Source organism: Tachyglossus aculeatus, chromosome 2 (genome assembly GCF_015852505.1).
Source record: "Tachyglossus aculeatus isolate mTacAcu1 chromosome 2, mTacAcu1.pri, whole genome shotgun sequence".
Classification (NCBI taxonomy): domain Eukaryota; kingdom Metazoa; phylum Chordata; class Mammalia; order Monotremata; family Tachyglossidae; genus Tachyglossus; species Tachyglossus aculeatus.
In genome coordinates, this window is record NC_052067.1 from 3,184,519 (window position 1) to 3,211,575 (window position 27,057).

General features: G+C 49.6%; 1 protein-coding gene across 3 annotated transcripts in view; it reads left to right on the top strand.

The window, feature by feature from the left end:
- Window positions 1-20,648, top strand: part of GLCCI1 (glucocorticoid induced 1) — a 47,976-nt gene extending 27,328 nt beyond the window's left edge. For all 3 annotated transcript variants that reach the window (XM_038771022.1, XM_038771013.1, XM_038771032.1), the window contains 4 exons: window positions 1,650-1,805; window positions 10,815-11,025; window positions 19,192-19,312; window positions 20,206-20,648. In XM_038771022.1, the coding sequence (XP_038626950.1) occupies window positions 1,650-1,805; window positions 10,815-11,025; window positions 19,192-19,312; window positions 20,206-20,512 (795 nt within the window). In that variant the 3' untranslated portion in view covers window positions 20,513-20,648. The remainder of the gene's footprint in view (window positions 1-1,649; window positions 1,806-10,814; window positions 11,026-19,191; window positions 19,313-20,205) is intronic.
- The last annotated feature ends 6,409 nt before the right edge of the window (window positions 20,649-27,057 follow it).

A 27,057-nucleotide genomic window follows, 5' to 3' on the forward strand; every position in this document is an offset into this window, starting at 1 on the left:
AAGGCTGGATGGTTACCCACAGATCGAAATACGAGGGACCTGACTAGCAAGAAGAACAGTGACATAAATACGATTGATGATGATGATGATGATGATTTTATTTCCCTTCAAGGCCCTACTGAGAGCTCTCCTCCTCCAGGAGGTCTTCCCAGACTGAGCCCCCTCCTTCCTCTCTCCCTCGTCCCCCCCTTCATCCTCCCGTCTTACCTCCTTCCCTTCCCCACAGCACCTGTATATATGTAAATATGTTTGTACATATTTGTTACTCTATTTATTTTACTTGTACATATCTATATATGTATATATGTTTGTACATATTTACTACTCTATTTATTTATTTTACTTGTACATATCTATTCTATTTATTTTATTTTGTTAGTATGTTTGGTTTTGTTCTCTGTCTCCCCCTTTTAGACTGTGAGCCCACTGTTGGGTAGGGACCGTCTCTATGTGTTGCCGACTTGTACTTCCCAAGCGCTTAGTACAGTGCTGTGCACACAGTAAGCGCTCAATAAATACGATTGATGATGATGATGATCTAAATACGAGGGACCTGACTAGCAAGAAGAACAGTGACATTTTATTTCCCTTCAAGGCCCTACTGAGAGCTCACCTCCTCCAGAAGGTCTTCCCAGACTGAGCCCCCTCCATCCCCCCGTCTTACCTCCTTCCCTTCCCCACAGCACCTGTATATATGTATATATGTTTGTACATATTTATTACTCTATTTATTTATTTAACTTGTACATCATATCTATTCTATTTATTTTATTTTGTTAGTATGTTTGGTTTTATTCTCCATCTCCCCCTTTTAGACTGGGAGCCCACTGTTGGGTAGGGACCGTCTCTATATGTTGCCAACTTGTACTTCCCAAGCGCTTAGTACAGCGCTCTGCACACAGTAAGCGCTCAATAAATACGATTGATTGACTGATTGTGCTTCCTAAGCGCTTAGTCCAGTGCTCTGCACACAGTAAGCGCTCAATAAATACGATTGATTGATTGGGAAGTCCAAGTCGGCAACATCTAGAGACGGTCCCTACCCAACAGCGGGCTCACGGTCTAGAAGGGGGAGACAGAGAACAAAACAAAGCATATTAACAGAATAAAATCAATAGAATGAGTATGTACAAGTAAAATGACTTGCCCAAAGTCACCCAGCTGACAGTTGGCTGAGCTGGGATTCGAACCCGTGACCGGGCTCTTTCCACTGAGCCACGCTGCTTGGTTTCTCTGGGCCCCACGTCCCTCTCCTGTAAAATGGGGATTAAGTCTGCGAGCCCCAAGGGGGACAGGGACTGCGTCCAGACAGTAGCTCGTGTCGCTGTGCCGAGCACAGCGCCTGGCACGTAGTAAGCACTTACACCCAGTGCTGTTTGAAGGACGAAACAAGGAACACCGATAAGGAGTCCAACATTGTGGCTGTCTTCGCCGGACGGGCGTGCCACGGCCCTCGCCGTCCCTGCAAGTGAGGGTGACGTGAATCATCATCATCATCATCATCAGTCGTAGTATGTGCAGAGCACTGTACTAAGCGCTTGGGAAGTCCAAGTTGGCAACATATAGAGACGGTCCCTACCCAACAGCGGGCTCCCAGTCTAAAAGGGGGAGACAGAGAACAAAACCCAACATACTAACCGGTGTCCTAGGCTGTCGGAACCAGGACGGGCCCCGGCCCGCCGGCGAACGTCTCCGGCCCCAAAGCCACGGGTCCGGCGCGGGCGCCCGGCAACGTGGAAGGCCTCAGCCCCGAGCTGGAGAAGGTCTTCATCAAAGACCCCGGCGGCAGGGAAGATGCGGCCAAGGTGAGCTCGGGCCGGCCCCCCGGGGGCTGGGGGGCTTTCGGATGTCCGAAAAACCGCGTGCGCCTGTGCGTGCCTGCGAGGGAAAGGTCAGAAACGTCCTCAGGTGTCTGCAGAAAGCGTGTCTCCGCGTGCGTGTCTGCGTGGGTGAGCCATCCAGAATGTTTGAAACGAATCTGAAAACGTTTGTGTGTGTGGAAAGGAAGGAGCCGGACGTTGGAAAAAGTGTGTGGGGGTGTGTGATCCGAAATGTTTAAAAAGTACCTGAAAGAGTCTGTGTGGGCGAAGGAAGGATCCTAAATGTTTTCAGTCTGAAAAAATGTGCGTGTCTGTAAGGGTGTGTGATCCAGAATGTTTGAAAAGTATCTGAAAAGATTGTGTGTGTGTGTGTGTGTGTGTGTGTGTGTGTGTGTGTGAAGGAAGGATCCGAAACGCTTTCAGATGTCTGAAAAAGTGCGCGCGGGTATGTGCGTGATCCAAAATGTTTTAAAGGTATCTGGAAAAGTTTGTGTGCCTGAAGGAGGGATCTGAAATGGTTTCAGGTGTCTGAAAAAGTGTGTGTGTTTGTGAGTGGGTGTGAGAACAGTGCTTTGCACATAGTAAGCGCTTAATACCATCATTGTTATTATTATTATTATCCAGAATGCTTTAAAAGTATCGGAAAATGTCTGTGTGTGTGAAGGACAGGATCCGAAACGTTTTCAGTTTGAAAAAATGTGTGTGTGGGTGTGTGTGTCTGTAAGGGTGTGTGATCCAGAATGTTTAAAATGTATCTGAAAAGATTTGTGTGTGTGTGTGTGTGTGTGTGTGTGTGTGAAGGAAGGATCCGAAATGTTTTTGGATGTCTGAAAAAGTGCGCGTGGGTGTGTGTGTGATCCAAAATGTTTTAAAGGTATCTGAAAACGTTTGTGTGCCTGAAGGAGAGATCTGAAATGTTTTCAGGTGTCTGAAAAAGTGTGTGTGTTTGTGAGTGGGTGTGAGAACAGTGCTCTGCACATAGTGAGCACTTAATAAATGCCTTCATCATTATTATTATTATCCAGAATGTTTTAAAAGTATCGGAAAAAGTCTGTGTGTGTGAAGGACGGGATCCGAAACGTTTTCAGTTGGAAAAAATGTGTGTGTGTGTGTGTGTGTGTGTGTGTTTGGGTGTGTGTGTCTGTAAGGGTGTGTGATCCAGAATGTTTAAAAAGTATCTGAAAAGGGGTGTGTGTGTGTGTGTGTGTGTGTGTGTGTGTGTGTGTATGTGTGTGTGTGAAGGAAGGATCCGAAATGCTTTCGGATGTCTGAAAAAGTGTGCGCGGGCATGTGCATGATCCAAAATGTTTTAAAGGTATCTGGAAAAGTTTGTGGGCCTGAAGGAGAGATCTGAAATGTTTTCAGGTGTCTGAAAAAGTGAGTGTGTTTGTGAGTGGGTGTGAGAACAGTGCTTTGCACATAGTAAGCGCTTAATAAATGCCCTCATCGTCATTATTATTATCCAGAATGTTTTAAAAGTATCGGAAAAGGTCTGTGTGTGTGAAGGACGGGATCCGAAACGTTTTCAGTTTGAAAAAATGTGTGTGTGTGTGTTTGTGTCTGTAAGGGTGTGTGATCCAGAATGTTTTAAAAGTATCTGAAAAGATGTGTGTGTGTGTGTGTGTGTGTGTGTGTGTGTGTGTGTGTGAGAGAGAGAGAGAGTGAAGGATGGATCAGAAATGTTTTCGGATGTCTGAAAAAATGTGCGCGGGTGTGTGTGTGATCCAAAACGTTTTAAAGGTATTTGGAAAAGTTTGTGTGCCTGAAGGAGAGATCTGAAATGTTTTCAGGTGTCTGAAAAAGTGTGTGTGTGTTTGTGAGTGGGTGTGAGAACAGTGCTTTGCACATAGTAAGCGCTTAATAAATGCCCTCATCGTTATTATTATTAACCAGAATGTTTTAAAATTATCGGCAAAAGTCTGTGTGTGTGAAGGACAGGATCCGAAACATTTTGTTTGAAAAAAATGTGTGTGTGTGTTTGTGTGTGTGTGTCTGTAAGGGTGTGTGATCCAGAATGTTTAAAAAGTATCTGAAAAGATTTGTGTGTGCGTGTGAAGGAAAGATCCGAAATGTTTTCAGATGTCTGAAAAAGTGTGCATGGGTTAGTGTGTGTGATCCAAAATGTTTTAAAGGTATCTGAAAAAGTTTGTGTGCCTGAAGGAGAGATCTGAAATGTTTTCAGGTGTCTGAAAAAGTGAGTGTGTTTGTGAGTGTGTGTGAGAACAGTGCTCTGCACATAGTAAGCACTTAATAAATGCCCTCATCATTATTATTATTATCCAGAATGTTTTAAAAGTATCGGAAAAAGTCTCTGTGTGTGAAGGACAGAATCCAGAATGTTTTCAGTTTGAAAAAATGTGTGTGTGTGTGTCTGTAAGGGTGTGTGATCCAGAATGTTTAAAAAGTATCTGGAAAGATATGTGTGTGTGTGTGTGTGTGTGTGTGTGTGTGTGTGTGTGTGTGTGTGTGTGTGTGAAGGAAGGATCCGAAATGCTTTCGAATGTCTGAAAAAGTGCGCTTGGATGTGTGTGTGTGATCCAAAATGTTTTAAAGGTATCTGGAAAAGTTTGTGTGCCTGAAGGAGAGATCTGAAATGGTTTCAGGTGTCTGAAAAAGTGTGTGTGTGTGTTTGCGAGTGGGTGTGAGAACAGTGCTTTGCACACAGCGCTTAATAAATGCCATCATCATTATTATTATTACCCAGAATGTTTTAAAAGTATCGGAAAAAGTCTGTGTGTGTGAAGGACAGGATCCGAAACGTTTTCAGTTTGAAAAAATGTGTGTGTGTGTGTGTGTTTGGGTGTGTGTGTCTGTAAGGGTGTGTGATCCAGAATGTTTAAAAAGTATCTGAAAAGATTTGTGTGTGCGTGTGAAGGAAAGATCCGAAATGTTTTCAGATGTCAGAAAAAGTGTGCGTGGGTGTGTGTGTGTGTGTGTGATTCAAAATGTTTTAAAGGTATCTGGAAAAGCTTGTGTGCCTGAAGGAGAGATCTGAAATGTTTTCCAGTGTCTGAAAAAGTGTGTGTGTTTGTGAGAACAGTGCTTTGCACATAGTAAGCACTTAATAAATGCCATCACTATTATTATTATTATTCTTATCCAGAATGTTTTAAAAGTATCGGAAAAAGTCTGTGTGTGTGAAGGACAGGATCCGAAACATTTTCAGTCTGAACAAATGCATATGTGTGTGTGTGTTGGTGTGTGTGTGGAAGCGTGTGAGATCCAGAAAGTTTGAAAAGTTGCTGAAAACGTTTGTGTGTGAAGGAAGGATCTGAAATGTTTTCAGATGTCTGAAAAAGTGTGCGCGGGTGTGTGTGTGTGATCCAAAATGTTTTAAAGGTATCTGAAAAAGTTTGTGTGCATGAAGGAAAGATCTGAAATGTTTTCCGGTGTCTGAAAAAGTGTGTGTGTTTGTGAGAACAGTGCTTTGCACATAGTAAGCACTTAATAAATGCCATCATTATTATTATTATTATTATTATCCAGAATGTTTTAAAAGTATCGGAAAAAGTCTGTGTGTGTGAAGGACAGGATCCGAAACGTTTTCAGTCTGAAAAAATGCATGTGTGTGTGTGTTTGTGTGTGTCTGTAAGCGTATGAGATCCAAAAAGTTTGAAAAGTTTCTGAAAACGTTTGTGTGTGAAGGAAGGATCCGAAATGTTTTCAGATGTTTGAAAAAGTGTGCGCGGGTGTGTGTGTGATCCAAAATGTTTTAAAGGTATCTGAAAAAGTTTGTGTGCATGAAGGAAAGATCTGAAATGTTTTCCGGTGTCTGAAAAAGTGTGTGTGTTTGTGAGAACAGTGCTTTGCACATAGTAAGCACTTAATAAATGCCATCATAATAATAATTATTATTATTATCCAGAATGTTTTAAAAGTATCGGAAAAAGTCTGTGTGTGTGAAGGACAGGATCCGAAACGTTTGCAGTCTGAAAAAATGCATATGTGTGTTTGTGTGTGAGATCCAGAAAGTTTGAAAAGTTTCTGAAAACGTTTGAGTGTGAAGGAAGGATCCGAACTGTTTGCTTATGTCTGAAAAAGTGTGTCTTTGTGTCCGTGTGTGATCCAAAATGTTTTAAAATATTTGAAAATGTTTGTTTGTATGTGTGTGTGTGAAGGAAGGATCCGAACTGTTTGCACATGTCTGAAAAAGTGTGTGTTTGTGTCCGTGTGTGTCCGTGTGTGTGATCCAAAATGTTTTAAAATATTTGAAAATGTTTATGTGTGTGTGCGTGTGATCCAAAATGTTTTAAAACATTTGAAAATGTTTGTGTGTGTGTGTGTGATCCAAAATGTTTTAAAATATTTGAAAATGTTTGTGTGTGGGGGGGGATCCAGAATGTTTTAAAATGTCTGAAAAAGCGCACGTGTGTGGGTGAGCGCCAAAGTGTTTGAAAATGTCCGAAAAAGCGGGTGAGCATGTGTGAATGAAGGATCCCAAATATTTTCCAACGACTGGAAAGATTGCGTGCGGACGTCCGGGGATGGAATCGGGCTCCCGGGTAGGGGCCGTAGACAGGATCCCTGCCCTCAGGGAGCTTACAGTCTCACGAAAGGTCTCGGGGAGGTGGCCGGGGGGCCGCCGTCGGGTCGAAATGAAAAGGATTGGATTTGTGTTCATTCAGTCGTATCGACTGAGCGCTTACTGTGCGCAAAGCACTGAACTGAGCGCTCAGGAGAGTACAGAGGCCAGCAAGCAGACACATTCCTGCCCACAACGAGCTCCCAGTCTGGAGACCGTACCCTTTCTTCATCCCACCCGCAACGCTCCCAGCCGTATCCACCGTTTCCCTCCACATCCGCCCCCCCCCTCCGAACTGTAAGCTCCTCGCGAGCGGGGAGCACCGACTCGGGGGCAGCGGACTCTCCCGAGTGCTTAGTGCAGTGCTCTGCGCGCAGTCAGTACCGTTGATTGACAAGGATTGACCTCGGGCAAGTCACTTCTCCGGGCCTCAGTTCCCTCATCTGTAAAATGGGGATGAAGGCCGTGAGCCCCCCGTGGGACAAACTGACGACCTTGTCAGGGCTTAGGACGGTGCTTGGCACGTAGTAAGCGCTTAACAAATACCAACGTTATTATTATTTTTTAAACGGTGCAGTCGTTCAGTCGCATTTATCGAGCCTCAACTGTGCGCAGAGCACTGTACTAAGCGCTTGGGAGAGGACGGTAGAACCCTGCGTCAAGCACTGTTCTAAGCGCCCGTCTCTTGGCTGGGGCGGTCAGGGTAAGAGGCGTCTAGACCGGGCTCTTTCCACCAGGCCGTGCTGCTTGGGAACGGGCTCAGTGGAAAGAGCCCGGGCTTTGGAGTCGGAGGTCATGGGTTCGAATTCCGGCTCCACCGCCTGTCTGCTGTGTGACCTTGGGCAAGTCACCTCACTTCTCTGGGCCTCAGTTCCCTCATCTGTAAAATGGGGATGAAGACTGTGAGCCCCCCGTGGGACAACCTGATCCCCTTGTAACCCCTCCAGCGCTTAGAACAGTGCTTTGCACATAGTAAGCGCTTAATAAATGCTGTCATTAAAGGAGGGTTTTTTTTTTCGGGCCAGCGGCGGCAGACTCAGTTTCCCCACTGCCTGTCGAGAACATAGGCCGCTCCCTGGCCGAGTGGATCAGGCTGAACGTGTTCTGTTCCCCGTTTTCCCCCCCAGCCCCTTTTCATTCATTCATTCATTCATTCAATCGTATTTATTGAGCGCTTACTGTGTGCAGAGCACTGTACTAAGCGCCTGGGAAGTCCAAGTCGGCAACATATAGAGACGGTCCCTACCCAACAGCGGGCTCACAGTCTAGAAGGAGCCGTCCCCCGCCGTCCCCCGACTCCGCAGATGGGGAAGCTGAGGCGCGAGGAAGTGAACACTGGGAGCCCGCTGTTGGGTAGGGACCGTCTCTCTACGTTGCCAACTTGGACTTCCCAAGCGCTTAGTACAGTGCTCTGCACACAGGAAGCGCTCAATAAATACGACCGAATGAATGAAGTCACTCGTCTGCCGTGAGGCAGGAAACGGACGACAGAAATGAAAGCCCGGCTCAGTCTTCCTCCTTCTCTTCTTGTTTTTTTCTTTCATGGCATTCGTTAAGCACTCGCTACGTGCCAGGCACTGCACTGAGCGCAGGGGTGGATCCAAGCTAATAATAATAATAATGATCAATCAATCGTATTTATTGAGCGCTTACTGTGTGCAGAGCACTGTATTAAGCACTTGGGAAGTACAAGTTGGCAACATATAGAGACGGTCCCTACCCAACAGTGGGCTCACAGTCTTTAATGATGGCATTTATTAAGCGCTTACTATGTGCAAAGCACTGTTCTAAGCGCTGGGGAGGTTACAGGGTGATCAGGTTGTCCCACGGGGGGCTCACAGTCTTCGCCCCCATTTTTACAGATGAGGCAACTGGCAACAGAAGTTAAGTGACCTGCCCAAAGTCACCCAGCTGACAATTGCCGGAGCTGGGATTCGAACCCATGACCTCTGACTCCAAAGCCCGGGCTCTTTCCACTGAGCCAACAGTCCCTGTCCCCCGTGGGGCTCACAGTCTTCATCCCCATTTGACAGATGAGGGAACTGAGGCCCAGAGAAGTGAAGTGACTTGCCCCCGGTCACCCAGCAGACAGGAGCTGAAGCCAGGCTTTTTTTTTTTTTTAATAGTATTAAACGCTTACAATGTGCCAGGCGCTGTACTGAACGCCGGGGTGGATCCATGCTAGTCGGGTTGGACACTGTCCCTGTCCCCCATGGGGCTCCCAGTCTTTATCCCCATTTGACAGATGAGGGAACTGAGGCCCAGAGAAGTGAAGCGACCGGCCCGAGGTGACACAGCAGACAAAAGTGGTGGAGCCAGGATTTTTTATTAATGGTATTTGCTGAGCGTGCCACGTGCCAGGCACTGTACTAAGCACTGGGCATCCTCGGCGAGCCGGGCGGGAGAGTTTTCCCTTTGGGACGCCTGGATGAAAGGAGGATTTCTGCGTCGCTTCCGGGAACTTTGTCCGAGGCGTTCGGAAGGGGTCGTCCATTCGTTCGATGGCATTCGATGGAGAAGCAGCGTGGCTCGGTGGGAAGAGCCCGGGCTTTGGAGTCAGAGGTCATGGGTTCGAATCCCCACCGCTGTGTGACCTTGGGCAAGTCACTTCACTTCTCTGAGCCTAAGTTCCCTCATCTGTAAAATGGGGATGATGACCGTGAGCCCCCCGTGGGACAACTTGATCACCTTGTATCCCCCCCCGAGCGCTTAGAACGGTGCTCGGCACACAGTAAGCGCTTAAATGCCATTATCATCATTTATTGAGCGCTTGCCGTGTGCAGAGCACTGTACTAAGCACTTCGGGGTGACCGAGCCCATCTGGGTCCCTCCGTCCCAGAGGCCTTCCCCGACTAAGCCCTCATTTCCCGTCCTCCCGCTTGCCTCTGGTCCCGTCCCCTCCTTCAGCCCCGCACCATTCGCGTGCGTATCCAGAATTTATTGAATTTCGATTACTATCTTCATCATCAATCGTATTTATTGAGCGCTTCCTGTGTGCAGAGCACTGTACTAAGCGCTTGAGAAGTACAAGTTGGCAACATATAGACGGGGACTGTCTCTATATGTCTGTCTTCCCCCGATTCCCCCAAACATTAATCTCGCGTGGGCAGGGAATGTGCCTGTTTATTGTTGTATTGTCCTCTCCCAAGTGCCTAGTACAGTGCTCCGCACACGGTTAAGCGCTCAGTAAATACGACCGATTGATTCCTGCCATCTCAATTTGTACTTCCCAAGCGCTTAGTACAGTGCTCTGCACATAGTAAGCGCTCAATAAATACGATTGATGATGATCTCTGGCACGGTAGCGTGGGAGCGAGCGGACGGACGCTAATCCCGCCTCCGCCATTCGCCTTGGGCAAGTCACTCGGCAAGCGCACGGGCCTGGGTGTCCGAAGGTCGCGGGTTCTAATCCCGGCCCCGCCACCCGTCAGCTGTGTGACCTCAGGCCAGTCCCTTCCCTTCTCCGGGCCTCAGTTCCCTCATCTGTAAAATGGGGGACTGTGAGCCCCGCGCCGGACGGGGACTGCGTCCCACGTGGTTTGCTTGTAATAAGCTTGTGGAGAGGCAGTGTGGCTCAGTGGAAAGAGCCAACAGTGGGCTCACGGGTGCTTGGGAGCGGGCGAGAGGGTCGGGGCTGAATCAATCAATCAGTCGTATTTATTGAGCGCTTACTGTGTGCAGAGCACTGTACTAAGCGCTTGGGAAGTACAAGTTGGCAACATATAGAGACCGTCCCTACCCAACAGTGGGCTCACGGGTGCTTGGGAGCGGGCGAGCGGGTCGGGGCTGAATCAATCAATCAGTCGTATTTATTGAGCGCTTACTGTGTGCAGAGCACTGGACTAAGCGCTTGGGAAGTCCAAGTTGGCAACATATAGAGACAGTCCCTACCCAACAGTGGGCTCACGGGCGCTTGGGAGCGGGCAAGAGGGTCGGGGCTGAATCAATCAATCAATCGTATTTATTGAGCGCTTACTATGTGCAGAGCACTGTACTAAGCGCTTGGAAAGTCCAAGTTGGCAACATCTAGAGACGGTCCCTACCCAACAGTGGGCTCACGGGCGCTTGGGAGCGGGCGAGGGGGTCGGGGCTGAATCAATCAATCAGTCAATCAGTCGTATTTATTGAGTGCTTACTGTGTGCAGAGCACTGTACTAAGCGCTTGGGAAGTCCAAGCTGGCAACATAGAGAGACGGTCCCTACCCAACAGTGGGCTCACAGTCTAGAAGGTTCTAGACTTTAGTCCCCCTTTTAGACTGTGAGCCCACTGTTGGGTAGGGACCGTCTCTCTGTGTTGCCAACTTGGACTTCCCAAGCGCTTAGTCCAGTGCTCTGCACACAGTAAGCGCTCAATAAATACAACTGATGATGATAGAAGGGGGAGACAGAGAACAAAACCAAACATACAAAATAAACTAAATAGAATAGATGGGTAGAAGTGAAACTCCGGGGCGGGCGCGCTGTCCCCGCAGGCCTCGGACATCCCGGACGGGCGCCGGGCCCCGCCGCCGGCCCCCTGGCACCGCAGCGCCCGGCGCAGCATGGACACGCAGACGCCGTCCGTGGCGGGGGGCCGCGCCCACGCCAGCGCCCGCTCCCCGCCCGCCTCGCCGCTCGGACCCCCGGGCTCGCGGGATGGCAGCCCCTGCTCCGCCGAAGACCCGCTCTACGACCGCGACAAAGGTCAGGGCCTCCGCGGACGCCCGGCCGGGGGGCACCGGGTGCTGGGGGAGATGCCCCTGGGGTGCCCTTGGGCCTTCCCATCTTCCCGAGGAGACTTGGCAGGGAGGCAGGAGCCCGCTGTTGGGTAGGGACCGTCTCTCTATGTTGCTGACTTGGACTTCCCAAGCGCCTAGTACAGTGCTCTGCACACAGTAAGTGCTCAATAAATACAACTGAATGAATGAATGATCTCTGGACCCAAACCCCTCGGCTGCTGGGCAGGGCACAGGGGGTCTTGAGGGTGGCCAGCATCGCTCCCCTCCGCCTCAGAGGAGGATGATGGGAAGCCCCTCTGAAGCCAGCTTGCACTTCCCAAGCGCTTAGTACAGCGCTCTGCACACAGTAAGTGCTCAGTAAATACGATTGGATGAATGAATGATCTCTGGACCCAAACCCCTCAGCTGCTGGGCCGGACGCGGGTGGTCTTGAGGGCGGCCGGCATCGCTCCCCTCCTCCTCAAAGGAGGATGATGGGAAGCCCCGCTGAAGCCAGCTTGCACTTCCCAAGCGCTTAGTACAGCGCTCTGCACACAGTAAGCGCTCAATAAATACGATTGGATGAATGAATGATCTCTGGACCCAAACCCCTTGGCTCCTGGGCAGGACGCGAGGGGTCTTGAGGGCGGCCGGCATCGCTCCCCTCCTCCTCAAAGGAGGATGATGGGAAGCCCCGCTGAAGCTAACTTGTACTTCCCAAGCGCTTAGTACAGTGCTTCGCACACAGTACGCGCTCAATAAGTACAATTGAATGAATGAAGTGGAGGAAGAACGAACGGGGGGGCTCCGGTTTGCTCTTGGAGCTTTGCGAAATAAGATCTCATTCAGGTGCATTTGTTAAGCACTTACTATTCTATTTATTTTATTTTGTTAATATGTTTTGTTTTGTTGTCTGTCTCCCCCTTCTAGACTGTGAGCCCACTGTTGAGTAGGGACTGTCTCTATATGTTGCCAGCTTGTACTTCCCAAGCGCTTAGTACAGTGCTCTGCGTACAGTAAGCGCTCAATAAATACGATTGATGATGATGTGAGCCCGCTGTTGGGTAGGGACCGTCTCTATATGTTGCCAACTTGTACTTCCCAAGCGCTTAGTACAGTGCTCTGCACACAGTAAGCGCTCAATAAATACGATTGAGTGAATGAATGAATTTATTGAGCGCTTACTATGTGCAGAGCACTGTACGAAGCACCTGGGAGAGTCCCACGTAACAACCAACAGCCGCATTCCCTGCCCACAGCGAGCTCACAGTCTAGAGCAGCGTGGCTCAGTGGCAAGAGCCCGGGCTTGGGAGTCGGAGGTCGTGGGTTCGAATCCCTGCTCCGCCACTGGTCAGCTGTGTGACCTTGGGCAAGCCACTTCACTTCTCTGGGCCTCAGTGACCTCATCTGGAAAATGGGGATGAAGACCGTGAGCCCCGAGTGGGACAGCCTGATCGCCTTGTATCTACTCCAGCGCTTAGAACAGTGCTTGGCACATAGTAAGCGCTTAACAAATACCATTATTATTATTATTATTATTAAGTGCTTAGTACAGTGCTCTGCACACAGTAAGTGCTCAATAAATACGATTGATTGATTATTATTATTATTATTATTTGAGGAGGAGACAGACATGAATATAAATAAGTAAAAGGACAGATGTGGACATAAGCTCCCCCTTCTCCCCCTTCTAGACTGTGAGCCCACTGTTGGGTAGGGACTGTCTCTATATGTTGCCAACTTGGACTTCCCAAGCGCTTAGTACAGTGCTCTGCACACAGTAAGCGCTTAATAAATACGATTGCTTGATTGATTGATAAGCGATGTGGGGCTGGAAGAGGGGATGAAGAAAGGGAGCCTGTCAGGGTGAGGCAGAAGGGAGTGGGAGATGAAGAAAAGCGAGCTTAAATCAGCTAGGCTAACTGACTGAGAGACCCGAAATAACAATAATGATGGTATTTGTTAATCAATCAATCAATCAATCGTATTTATTGAGCGCTTACTGTGTGCAGAGCACTGTACTAAGCGCTTGGGAAGTACAAGTTGGCAACATATAGAGACCGTCCCTACACAACAGTGGGCTCACAGTCTAGAAGGGGGAGAAGGGGGGAGCTTATGTCCACTTCTGTCCTTTTATTTATTTATATTCATGTCTGTCTCCTCCTCAAATAATAATAACAATAATAATAATAATAATAATAATAATGGTATTTGTTAAGCGCTTACTATGTGCCAAGCGCTGTTCTAAGCGCTGGGGAGGATACAAAGTGGTGAGGTTGTCCCACGTGGGGCTCCCAGTCTCCATCCCCATTTTCCAGATGAGGTCACTGAGGCCCAGAGAAGTGAAGTGACGTGCCCAAAGGTCACGCAGCTGACTAGTGGCGGAGCCGGGATTCGAACCCACGACCTCCGACTCCCAAGCCCGGGCTCTTGCCACGGAGCCCCGCTGAGCGGCCCAGTCGGTAATTCTGCATGTGAATGTGGGTATTCATTCAATCAATCAATCAGTCGTACTTATTGAGCGCTTACTGTGTGCAGAGCACTGTGCTAAGCGCTTGGGAAGTACAAGTTGGCAACATATAGAAACAGCCGTTCTGTGGGAAGTAGACTCCTGTGAATGAAAACTCTTGTGTAATTTATCGTTTTAAGCCCCGAGCGTGGCCGCAGAGTGGCTCCGTGGGTACTAAAAGTAGCAGCGTGGCTCAGTGGAAAGAGCCCGGGCTTTGGAGTCCGAGGTCATGGGTTCAAATCCTGGCTCCGCCAACTGTCAGCTGGGTGACTTTGGGCAAGTCACTTCTCAGGGCCTCAGTTCCCTCATCTGGAAAATGGGGATGAAGACTGAGCCCCCCGTGGGACAACCTGATCACCTTGTAACCGCCCCAGCGCTTAGAACGGTGCTTTGCGCGTAGTAAGCGCTTAATAAATGCCATTATCATTATTATTATTATTATTACTAAAAATCACATTTGATATGATCTTCTTTTAAATTAGGAAAAAGACTGGAGTGCAGGGACCCCTGAAAATAGGGTAGCCCTGAGCCCCCAGGGGAATTCACTGAGCTCTTATTCAGCACGGAACACTGTACTAAGCGCTGTGTTAGAAGAGAACCATACCATATCATACAATACAATACCAGAGAAGCAGTGTGGCTCAGTGGAAAGAGCATGGGCTTTGGAGTCAGAGGTCATGGGTTCGAATCCCGGCTCCGCCACGTGTCTGCTGTGTGACCTTGGGGAAGTCACGTCACTTCTCTGAGCCTCAGTTACCTCCCAAGCGCTTAGTACAGTGCCCTGCACACAGTAAGCGCTCAATAAATAAGATTGATTGATTCATTTCGTTCATTCAGGCGTATTTATTGAGTGCTCACCGTGTGCAGAGCACTGTACTAAGCGCTTGGGAAGTATAAGTCCGCGTCTGTTGTTGGCGTATGTTGCCAACTTGTACTTCCCAAGCGCTTAGTACAGTGCTCTGCACACAGTAAGCGCTCAATAGATACGATTGATTGATTGATTGATCAATCTGGCCCTGCCCCACGAAGGCCAGGTAGTGAGAGAAGAAGCGTGGTCTAGTGGGGAGAACTCGGGCCCAGGAGCCAGAGGACGTGGGTTCTAATCCTGACTCTGCCACTTGTCTGCTGCAGGTCCTGGGGCAAGTCACTTCACTTCTCTGGGCTATGGTGGCCTCATCGGGAAAACGGGGATTGAGGCAACCTGATGTGCTTGAATCCACCCCAGCGCTTAGTACAGTGCCTGGCACGTAGTAATTATGTAGTGAGCGCCTAAATACCAACATTATTATTATTATTATTACGTCATTCACATTTATTGAGCGCTTACAGTGTGCAGGACACTGTTCTCAGCACTCGGGAGAGGACAATAGAACAATATAGCAGACACATTCCCTGCCCACAGTGAGCTTACAGACTAGAGGGGGAGACAGAAATAAATAGAAATAAATGACAGATACGGACATAAGTGCTTAGTACAGTGCCCTGCACACAGTAAGTGCACATAGTAAGTGCTTAACAAATACGATTATTATTATTATTATTATTATTATCATTATTATTATTATAGTGCTCTGACACAGTAAGAGCTCAATAAATGTGATTGAGTGAATATCTAGGTGAGCAGATTCTTCAAAATCCCCAAGTGGAGCCTAGGAAACGGAGTGTTACCAGCGATCTCTATGTGTTGCCAACTTGTACTTCCCAAGCGCTTAGTACAGTGCTCTGCACACAGTAAGCGCTCAATAAATACGATTGAATGAATGAATGAATGAATAAATACGATTGAATGAAGTGCGGCAGGGCTGGGACGGGGGGACAATAAAGGGAGCTAGTAGAGCGATTCAGAGGAGAGTATTGAGCGCTTACTGTGTGCAGAGCACTGTATTAGGCGCTTAAGAGAGTATGTGAACCTCAGTCCAGTGCTCTGCACATAGTAGGCGCTCAATAAATACGATTGAATGAATAAATGAATCCATTGTCTATGGGTGAGATGAACGGTGGTCTCCATAAGTGATTTGAATCGTGTGTACGGTGCTTAGCAACGTAACCCAATTTAGGGTCCATTGACCAAACAGTAGTACGTATCGAGCATTTTCTCATCATCAATCAATCGGATTTATTGTCTGCGTGCAGAGCACCCTACCGAGTGCTTGGGAGAATATAAAAGAAGTAGATACCATCTAGAGCAGCGTGGTTCAGTGGAAAGAGCCCGGGCTTTGAGGTCAGAGGTCATGGGTTCGAATCCCGGCTCCGCCACACGTCTGCTGTGTGACCTTGGGCAAGTCACTTCACTTCTCTGAGCCTCAGTTACCTCATCTGGAAAATGGGGGTCACGACTGTGAGCCCCCCGTGGGACAACCTGATCACCTTGTATCCCCCGCCAGCGCTTAGAACAGTGCTTTGCACATAGCAAGTGCTGAACAAATGCCACCATTATTATTATTACTAGAGACTGTAAGCTCCTTGGGGGCAGGGAATGTCACTGTTTATTGTTCATTCGTTCATTTAATCGTATTTATTGAGCGCTCACTGTGTGCAGAGCACTGGACTAAGCGCTTGGGAAGTACAAGGCGGCAACAGATAGAGACGGTCCCTACCCAACAACTTCTTCCTTTCTTTCCCTGGGGGCCAAGGAAAAATGTCCCAGCCTTTCCCCCTCCTCCAGGACCAGAGATGGCGAGCCCGTTGTGGCCGGGGATTGTCGCTCTCTATTGCCGTACTGTACTTTCCTAGCGCTCAGTACGTTGCTCTGCACACAGTGAGCGCTCAATAAATACGATTGAATGGATGAATGACTTGGCAAAGCACAATGGAGGCCTGCCGCTCCTTCTCCCCAGCCTCCGTTCATTCATTCAGTCGTATTTACTGAGCGCTTACTGTGTGCAGAGCATTCATTCATTCTGTCGTATTTATTGAGCGCTTACTGTGTGCATTCATTCATTGTTGTATTTATTGAGCGCTTACTGTGTGCACAGCACCATACTAAGTGCTTGGGAAGTACACGTTGGCAGCATATAGAGGCGGTCCCTACCCAACAGCGGGCTCACAGTCTAGAGCGCTGTACTAAGCGCTTGGAAAGTATAATTCAGCAACAGATAGAGCCAGTTCCTACCCAGCAACAGGCTCACAGTTTAAAAGAACCTGCCTTCTGCCCAACATGTAGATTGCTGGGGAGGGGGCGTCCAAACAACCTCCTCCTCTTCCTCCTCCTCCTCCTCCTTCTCCTTCTTCATCTCCCCACCCACCCACCTCCTGCCCATTCATTCAGTCGTATTTATTGAGCACTTTACTGTGTGCATAGCACTGTACTAAGCGCTTGGGAGAGGACAGTGCATCAATATGCAGCGGGATTCCCTGCCCACGACGAGCTTACAGTCTCGATGTGGGGAGACAGACATCAATACAAAGAAAATAGCCGTGGACGTAAGCGGTTTGGGGCTGGGACGGGGGACGAATAAAGGGAGCGGTGCAGAAGGGAGTGAGAGGTGAGGAAAGCGAGGCTTAGTCAGGGAAGGCTTCTTGGAGGAGGAGATGGGCCTTCAGTAAGGTTTTGAAGACGGGGATTTGAGGAGGGAGGGCATTCCCGGCTAGAGGCGGGACGGAGGCTGGGGGTCGATGGTGGGATGGGTGAGAAGGAGGCCCAGGGAGGAGGTGAGCGGCACCAGAGGAGCGGAGGGTGCGGGCTGTGATGGACAAGGAGGGAAAGGAGGTGAGGTAGGAGGGGGCGAGGGCATGGACAGCCTTGAAGACGAGAATGAGTTTCTCCTTCATGCGAAGGTTGATAGGCAACCACGGGAGATTTTTGAGGAGGGGATTGACAGGCCCAGAGCGTCTCTATCCAAAGATAATCCAGGCAGCAGAGTGAAGTATGGACTGGGGCGGGGAGCCTGGCTCACAGGGGTCTAATAACGCCAGCGTGGTCTTCTTTTGTGGTACCCCTTTATCCCTTACTTTGCGGCAAGCTCTGTACTAAAGCGCTGGGGTCCCTCAGTGGCGCTTATTGCTCACTTAGGGCGTGCGGAGCCCTCTACTAGACACTTGGGAGAGGACAACACAACAGAGCGGGTTAGACACGGTCCCTGCCCACAGCGAGCTGACGGTCTAGGGGTAATCAGGGCCCACATGGGGCTCCCATTCTAGGTAGTAGGAGGGAGGAAAAGCGTCAAATCCCCATTTGACTGATGAGGGAACTGAGGCACAGAGAAGCAAAACGGCGGGCCCAAGATCACGCAGCAGAGGAGTTGCAGAAGTGGGATTAGAACCTGCCTGTGCTTTTCTCACTAGGCCATGCTGCTTCCCCCCGCCCCCACATTTTTTTTTTTAACAGTATTAAGCATTTAATATGTGCCGAGCACTGTACTAAGCACTGGGGTTGATCAGTTTGGACACAGTCCCTGTCCCGCATGAGGCTCACAGTCTTAATTCCCATTTTACGGGGTATTCCTTCCAGCCTGCGCTGAGGGGAGGCTCACCCGGGGCCATTAGCAGCATGGCTTAGCGGAAAAAGCACGAGCTTGGGAATGGTAGGACGTGGGTTCTAATCCCGGTTCCGCCACTTATCAGCTGTGTGACCTTGGGCAAGCCACTTGACTTCTCTGGGCCTCGGTTACCTCATCTGGAAAATGGGGATGAAGACTGAGTGTCCCACTTGGGACAACCTGATTTTCTTGTATCTACTGCAGCACTTAGAACAGTGCTGGGCACATGGTAGGCGCTGAACAAACCCCATCGTGATTATTGTTGTTTTCCCCTGCTCCCCCTCCCCTGCCCTCCCGACTGTGAGCCCGCTGTTGGGTAGGGACCGTCTCTATATGTTGCCAGCTTGTACTTCCCAAGCGCTTAGTACAGTGCTCTGCACACAGTAAGTGCTCAATATCATTATTATTATTAAGCAGCGTGGCTCAATGGAAAGAGGACGGGCTTGAGAGTTAGAGGTCATGGGTTCAAATCCCAGCTCTGCCACATATAATAATAATGGCATTTGTTAAGCACTTACTCTGTGCGAAGCTCTGTTCTAAGCGCTGGGGAGGTTACAAGGTGATCAGGTTGTCCCACGTGGGGGCTCACAGTCTTCATCCCCATTTTACAGACGAGGTAACTGAGGCCCAGAGAAGTGAGGTGACTTGCCCGAAGTCACACCGCTGACAACTGGCGGAGCAGGGATTTGAACCCATGGCCTCTGACTCCAAAGCCCGGGCTCATTCCACTGAGCCACGCTGCTTCTGCTGCTCTAATTAGCTTCTCTAATTCTCTAATTAACACACTTGTCAGCCACGTGACCCTGGGCAAGTCACTTAACTTCTCTGGGCCTCAGTTCCCTCATCTGGAAAATGGGGATTAAGACTGTGACCTTACCTCCTTCCCCTCCCCACACCACCTGTATATATGTATACATGTTTGTACGTATTTAATACTCTTCATTTGTACATATTTATTCTATTCATTTTATTTTGTTAATAGATTTTGTCTTGTTGCCTGTCTCCCCCTTCTAGACTGTGAGCCCACTGTTGGGTAGGGACCGTCTCTCTATGCTGCCAACTCGTACTTCCCAAGCGCTTAGTCCAGTGCTGTGCACACAGTAAGTGCTCAATAAATACGATTGAATGAATGAATGAGTAATGGCCGGCCGCTTTCCATTTTCAGATAACGGGAATAGCTCACCGCTCCCCAAGTACGCCGCCTCCCCCAAACCCAACAACAGCTACGTGTTCAAACGCGAGCCCCCCGAAGGATGCGAGCGAGTCAAGGTCTTTGAGGAGATGGCGTAAGTTACGGGCGCGACCCGGCCGGCCCCCCCCACTGCCCAGCCCACCTCCTGTCGACCCCTCCATCCTCCCTCAGCGGAGGACGGGGACGCCACGACTCGGGGGCAGGGAGGGAGGAGGAGGAGGAGGAGGAGGGCCCAGAGCCTGCCTCCAGGTGACGGCGGCAGAGGGACTGGGGGTGGGTGGGCGGACGCCTCAGCCCCCAGCCTCTCCTCGACCGCTGTGGACACCCCCGCCTCGGGCCGAGAAGCGTTGCGGGACCACACTAGTGTCTCCCCATCCACGGGTGGCCTCCCCCCGGGCCGGGCCTCCCAGCGCCCTTGGCTCGCCCAAACGCGGCTGGCCCACGGCACGGCCTCCCTCAGGGGCCGGAGGAATCGGCCCCGGCCCCTCCGCAGGGAAAACCCGGGGCCACCAGCCCACTCCCTCCGTGGAAAACGTTCGCCCCTCACCCTCTGTACGCCCGCTCCCATCATCCCGGGAAGCAGTGTGGCTCAGTGGAAAGAGCCCGGGCTTGGGAGTCAGAGGTCGTGGGTTCTAATTCCGGCTCCACCACTCGTCCGCTGGGTGACTCTGGGCAAGTCACTTCACTTCTCCGGGCCTCGGTTCCCTCGTCTGTAAAACGGGGGGGATTCAGACCGTGAGCCCCACGTGGGACAACCTGATCACCTCATATCCTCCTCAGCGCTTAGACCAGCTTTGCACATAGTAAGCGCTTAACAAATGCCATCATCATCATCATTATTATTATTATTATTATTATTATTATCGTCCCCATTGTAGCCACCCGGAGACTCTCCCAGCTGAGCTCTCCGGCCCCCCTCGGACCCTTCCGTCTCCTGCTCCCGTCCCTCCGGCCCCGCCTCCGCTGACACTGTCCTCCCGGTTTCAGGTCTCGCCAGCCCGTCTCGGCCCTCCTGTTTTCTTGCCCGGACAAAAATAAGGTGAACTTTATCCCGACGGGCTCGGCCTTCTGTCCGGTCAAGTTGCTGGGGCCCCTCCTGCCCGCCTCGGACCTGACGCTCAAGGGCTGCCCCGGCTCGGCCCTGAGCGGCGTGGCGGACCACCTCCCCGAGCGGGGCTCCCTCGCCTCCCCCGCTGGCCAGCCCGGCCCGGCGGACCCCCCGGGGGTCTCCGGCCCCCTGCCCGGCCAGCAGCAGCAGCACCCCGCCTCTTCTCACCGCTACGTGCTCCTCTAGGGCCCTCTGCCCCCAAAACCCAGCTTCTTCCCGGGGCTCCCCGCGCCGTCCCCCCCGAGGGACTCCGCTCCTGGGCTTTGGTTTTCGTACGCGGACTTTTCCTTCTCCCTTCTTTCTGCAAAAACAAAGCAAACGGGAAGAGGGGGGGCTCAGCCCCTGGCCATTGGAAGCGGAGATCCTGCATTCCGTCGTCCGTCTGTCCGTCCGCGGGGGCCCGGAGCCGGACCGAGATCCCCCCCGGCCCCGCAGTCTAAATAAGCTGTCACACGACCCGAGGGTCGCCCACTTCCATCGAAAACGTGTCGCCGCGTCCCGTCCTGGACAGTCCCGCTCTCCAAGATGATGTTTACAGTCGATCCCGGTGTCCTTCTGGAACACGTGTAGGATGTCCGATGCAAAAAAAAAAAGAGCGGCGTCTCCCCCCCCCACCCTCCCCACAAAATGGCCTTGCTTTTCAGGTACTTCTGTGGAAGTGTAAACTCAGGTAACTCGGAATGTATATCGCAGGTGGGGATGGAAAAGCTGGCGGAACAGCGTACCCCGCTTTGGCCTTTCCTTGTCCTCTGCATCCTAGCTTTCCTCATTCCAGCCCACTCTGTGGGATTCAGGCTTGTGGGGTTGCCGGGCAGACGGCTGAGGCGTCCGCCCCCTCCGGGGCGACCTCCGGGCATCTCTCGGGCAACGACCGTGGGGCCACAGAGGCCTTTCCCGCCCCTCCCCGGCCCTCCATCCCTCCGCCACCCGCCCTGCCGCCGGGCCCTCTCTGCTCCCAAGACGAGGTGGCGGACAGAGCGAGCGGGCCTGAAAGCAGGACCATCAGAGCCGGCGGGAACTGGAGCTCAACGCGTGGCTCGGTCGGGACCACCCCATCCCACCCTCAGACTCGCAGACACACACATCCCTCCTCACATTCCCTACTGGGAGAGCGCCAACCACCCCCCAGCCAGGCCCCTCTCCTCCAGCCACGCTCACCTTGAACACTAACAAACGCGCTCAGGACCTCTTCACAAAAAGACTATTTTGTAGACGAAGGTGAGAGGGAGGGGGACGACTTCTGATCCCCCCGGGAGCGTCAGAAAAGCGGGGTGGGACCGACGGGGGTCCCCTCTCTTCCTAGGCCGGCGGGCGACATAGGCCGGACGCGCTTTGATTTTCCCCGGAACTCGTACGCAGCGTGTCGCACGTCTCTCGGGAACCCGGCGTGTGTCCGTGGAAGCGAATGCCTCGCCGTGGAGATTGTCCCGTGGAGTTGAAACGTAAAACCTCCCTCCGGCCCCAGGGACGAGTCAGGTGGCGTTAGGATTTTGTACGTAGGCTCCGGGGTGCAACGGTGTTCCCGTTACCAGAAATAAGGCTTTACACGAGGAAGTGTGTGGCTTGGGTTTTGTATTTTTTCAGTATAGGAGTTCCTGTGTCTTATTTAAAATAAAGTTATTCGTAAAAAAAAAAAAAAACGGGCGGGAGAGCATTGTTTTTGTTTTTTGTTTGGTTTTTTAGACGGTGTTTAGCGATAATGATGGCATTGTTAAGCGCTTACTATGTGCAAAGCACTGTTCTAAGCGCTGGGGAGGATACAGGGTGATCAGGTTGTCCCACGTGGGGCTCACAGGCTTCATCCCCATTTTAGCGATGGTACCGGGCAGTGTAATAATAATGATAATATATTATTAATAGTAATAATTGGGGTATTTGGTAAGCACTATGTGCCAAATAATAATAATAATGTTGGTATTAAGCGCTTACTATGTGCAAAGCACTATTCTCGGCGCTGGGGAGGATACAGGGTGATCAGGTTGTCCCACATGGGGCTCACAGGCTTCATCCCCATTTTAGCGATGGTACCGGGCACTGTAATAATAATGATAATATATTATTAATAGTAATAATTGGGGTATTTGGTAAGCACTTACTATGTGCCAAATAGTAATAATAATAATAATTTTGGTATATGTTAAGCGCTTACTATGTGCCGAACACTGTTCTAAGCACTGGGGAGGTTACAAGGTGATCAGGTTGTCCCACGAAGGGCTCATAGCCTTCACCCCCATTTTAGCAATGGTACCGGGCACTGTCATAATAATGATAATAATAATATTATTAATAGTAATAATTGAGGTATTTGTTAAGCACTTACTATGTGCCAAGTAATAATAATAATAATTTTGGTATTTGTTAAGCACTTACTATGTGCAAAGCATTGTTGTAAACGCTGGGGAGGATACAAGGTGATCAGGTTGTCCCACGGGGGCTCATAGTCTTCACCCCCATTTTAGCAATGGTACCGGGCACTGTCATAATAATGATAATAATAATATTATTAATAGTAATAATTGGGGTATTTGTTAAGCACTTACTATGTGCCAAGTAATAATAATAATAATAATAATAATAATAATTTTGGTATTTGTTAAGCACTTACTATGTGCAAAGTACTGCTGTAAGCGCTGGGGAGGATACAAGGTGATCAGGTTGTCCCACGGTGGGCTCACAGTCTTAATCCCCATTTTACAGATGAGGGAACTGAGGCACAGAGAAGTTGTTACTTCTCAAGTACTGCTCTAAGCGCTGGGAGATGGCTTCTGCCTCACAAGATGGAGTCACTCTTGCTCACCACAGTTAAGCGCTTACTATGTGCCAGGCGCTGCTCTAAGTGCTGGAGTCCTGTCTTATAGGTACAAGTTAATTTGGTTGGATGCAGTCCCTGTCCCTCACAGTCTTAATGCCCATTTTACAGACGAGGTAACTGAGGCCCAGAGAAGTGAACTGACTTGCCCGAGGTCACACAGCAGGTAAGGGGCGGAGCTGTACTAAGCGCCGGGGTATTTGGGAAGACGATCGGATTGGACACAGTCCCTGGTTCTCAGTCGTGATCTTCATTTTACAGATGAGGGAAACCGAGCCGTCTGCATGTGCGTTTGTGTGTATAATAATAATGATGGCATTTATTAAGCGCTTACTATGTGCAAAGCACTGTTCTAAGCAAGGGGAGGTTACAAGATGATCAGGTTGTCCCGCGGGGGGCTCACAGTCTTAATCCCCATTTTACAGATGAGGGAACTGAGGCACAGAGAAGTTAAGTGACTTGCCCAAAGTCACCCAGCTGACGATTGTGTGTGATGTACGGGCTGGCGTGGGGTATTCACACAAGCAAAGCCGGTGTCACGGGCAGCAAACATTTGTGGAGAAGTGGCAGGCGGTTAGGGGGTGCCCCGATTCCTTCCCATAGGCCCTCTCCCCAGAAGGAGGGAAAACCGCAGGGTTTTGGAAACCCAACAGATGGAAGACCTGGAAAACTTAGTCCGAATCACGAGGCCGAAATCGGGAAATCAGAGGCCCCAAACCTTCCTGTCCAAACAATCTCGAAATAATTGTCTGGTCCAGATTAGAGAATTGCTAAATCCATCGATCAGCGGTATTTACTGAGCGATTATGGAGCACGGAACCCCTTCCTTCCTCTTCATCCCCCCCATCTTACCTCCTTCCCTTCCCCACAGCACCTATATATATGTATATATGTTTGTACATATTTATTACTCTATTTATTTTACTTGTACATATCTATTCTATTTATTTTATTTTGTTAGTATGTTTGGTTTTGTTCTCTGTCTCCCCTGATTTATTACACTATTTATTTTACTTGGCCTCCTCCAGGAGGCTTTCCCAGACTGAGCCCCTTCCTTCCTCTCCCCCTCGCCTCTCTATCCCCCATCTTACCTCCTTCCCTTCCTCACAGCACCTGTATATATGTATATAATAATAATAATAATGTTGGCATTTGTTAAGCGCTTACTATGTGCAAAGCACTGTTCTAAGTGCTGGGGAGGGATACAAAGTGATCGGGTTGTCCCATGTGGGGTTCACAGTCTTAATCCCCATTTTACAGATGAGGTAACAGGCTCAGAGAAGTTAAGTGACTTGCCCGGGGTCACACTGCAGACATGTGGCGGAGCTGGGATTCGAACCCATGACCTCTGACTCCAAAGCCCGGGCTGTTTCCACTGAGCCACGCTGCTTCTCTCTATATATATGTTTGTATATATTTATTACTCTATTTTATTTACCTGTACATATCTATTCTATTTTATTTTGTTAGTAAGTTTGGTTTTGTTCTCTGTCTCCCCCTTTTAGACTGTGAGCCCACTGTTGGGTAGGGACCGTCTCTATATGTTGCCAACTTGGACTTCCCAAGCGCTTAGTACAGTGCTCTGCACACAGTAAGCGCTCAATAAATACGATTGATTGATTGATCGATTCTACGCACTTGGGATAGTAATAACAGTAATAATTGTGTTTTTTGTTAAGTGCTTACTATACTCCAGACACTGTATGAAGCGCTGGGGTCGCTACAAGATGCTCAGGATGGACACAGTCCGTGTCCCACGTGGGACTCACGGTCTGAATTTCCATTTTACGGATGAGGGAACCGAGGTGCGGAGAAATGAAGCGACTTGCCTAAAGTCAGCCAGCGTACAAGTGGTGGAGACGGGATAATAATAATAATAATAATAATAATAATAATAATAATAATAATGGTATTCGTTTAAGCGTTTACTATGTGCAAAGCACTGTTCTAAGCGCTGGGGAGGTTACAAGGTGATCAGGTTGTCCCACGGGGGTCTGAGAACCCAGGTCCTCCGACTCCTGAGCTCCATCCATTTCCAGACTGTGAGCCCGTTGTTGGGTAGGGACCGTCTCTCTATGTTTCCAACTTGTACTTCCCAAGCGCTTAGTACAGTGCTCTGCACACAGTAAGCGCTCAATAAATACGATTGATTGAATGAATGGCTGTTGGGTAGGGACCGTCTCTATATGTTGCCAACTTGTACTTCCCAAGCGCTTAGTACAGTGCTCTGCACACAGCGCTCAATAACTAACTCCCCCTTCTAGGCTGTGAGCCCGCTGTTAGGTAGGGACCGTCTCTATATGTTGCCAACTTGTACTTCCCAAGCGCTTAGTACAGTGCTCTGCACACAGTAAGCGCTCAATAAATACGATTGATTGAATGAATGAATCAGGTCACACTGCTTCCCACAACAGAAGTGGGAGACACGTTCCCGTGTCCTTAATGAGTGTACCGTCTAGAGGGCGGGGGGAAGGCAGACATTAATATCAATCAATCAATCATATTTATTGAGCGCTTACTGTGTGCACAGCACTGTACTAAGCGCTTGGGAAGTCCAAGTTGGCAACATATAGAGACGGTCCCTACCCAATAGTGGGCTCACAGTCTAGAAGGGGGAGACAGAGGGACTGTCTCTATATGTTGCCAACTTGTACTTCCCAAGCACTTAGTCCAGTGCTCTGCACACAGTAAGCGCTCAATAAATACGATTGATTGATGAAAAAGTAATTTCCGATATCGGCTTCCTCACCTCCCACCGTTGCCTGAACCCCCGCACCCAGCTCCTTTATCCCGGCCCCTCCGTTGGGGGCTGGGGGGAGGATCCAGAGCAGGAGCACGGAGAAAGGACGGAGCTATTTCACCAGATGCCGAGAACACGACCGAGGAATTCACTGGGAAAACCGGCCGGCGGCCGGAAAGAAGGACGTCAGATCCAAAGGAGCCGTCGGAAAGCACCGGACTCAATAGGTTTGAATTATAACGGTGAGTCACTCGTATTTATTGAGCGCTTACCGTCTTCCGAGTCGACGCCTTATCGTGGCCCTTACTGTGTGCAGAGCACTGTACTGGGCACTTGGGAAGTCCAAGTTGGCAACATATAGAGACGGTCCCTACCCAACAGTGGGCTCACAGTCTAAAAGACATTTTATTATTATTTATATAATAATATGTTATTATTATAATATTATTATATTATATGTAATATAATAATAATAATAATGATGGTATTTGTTAAGGGCTTACTTTGTACCATGCACTGGGGTAGATGCAAGGTAATCAGGTTGTCCCTTGTGGGGCTCACGGTCTTCATCCCCATTTTTACAGATGAGTAACGGAGGCCCAGATGATAATAATGATAATGATAATAATGATAATAATGATAATAATAATAATAATAATAATACCCTACTGAGAGGTCACCTCCTCCAGGAGGCCTTCCCAGACTGAGCCCCCTCCTTCCTCTCCCCCTCCTCCCCCTCTCCATCTTTCCCCGCCTTACCTCCTTCCCTTCCCCACAGCACCTGTATATATGTATAGATGTTTGTACGGATTTATTACTCTATTCATTTTACTTGTACATATCTATTCTATTTTGTTAGTATGTTTGATTTTGTTGTCTGTCTCCCCCTTCTAGACTGTGAGCCCGCTGTTGGGTAGGGACTGTCTCTATATGTCGCCAACTTGTACTTCCCAAGCGCTTAGTACAGTGCTCTGCACACAGTAAGCGCTCAATAAATACAATTGATGATGATGATGATGATGGCGGGAGTTTGCGTCTGCCGATGCGGCTACGAGGGCTACCCAGGATGGAGAGGTCTAAGCCGAAGCGTCAAGAGCCGATCCCCCCGTGCCGGGCGGGAAGGAGTCAAAAGCATCGAAACATGGATCAACGGACTCCCGATCTACCAGCTCGGCCTAGCAA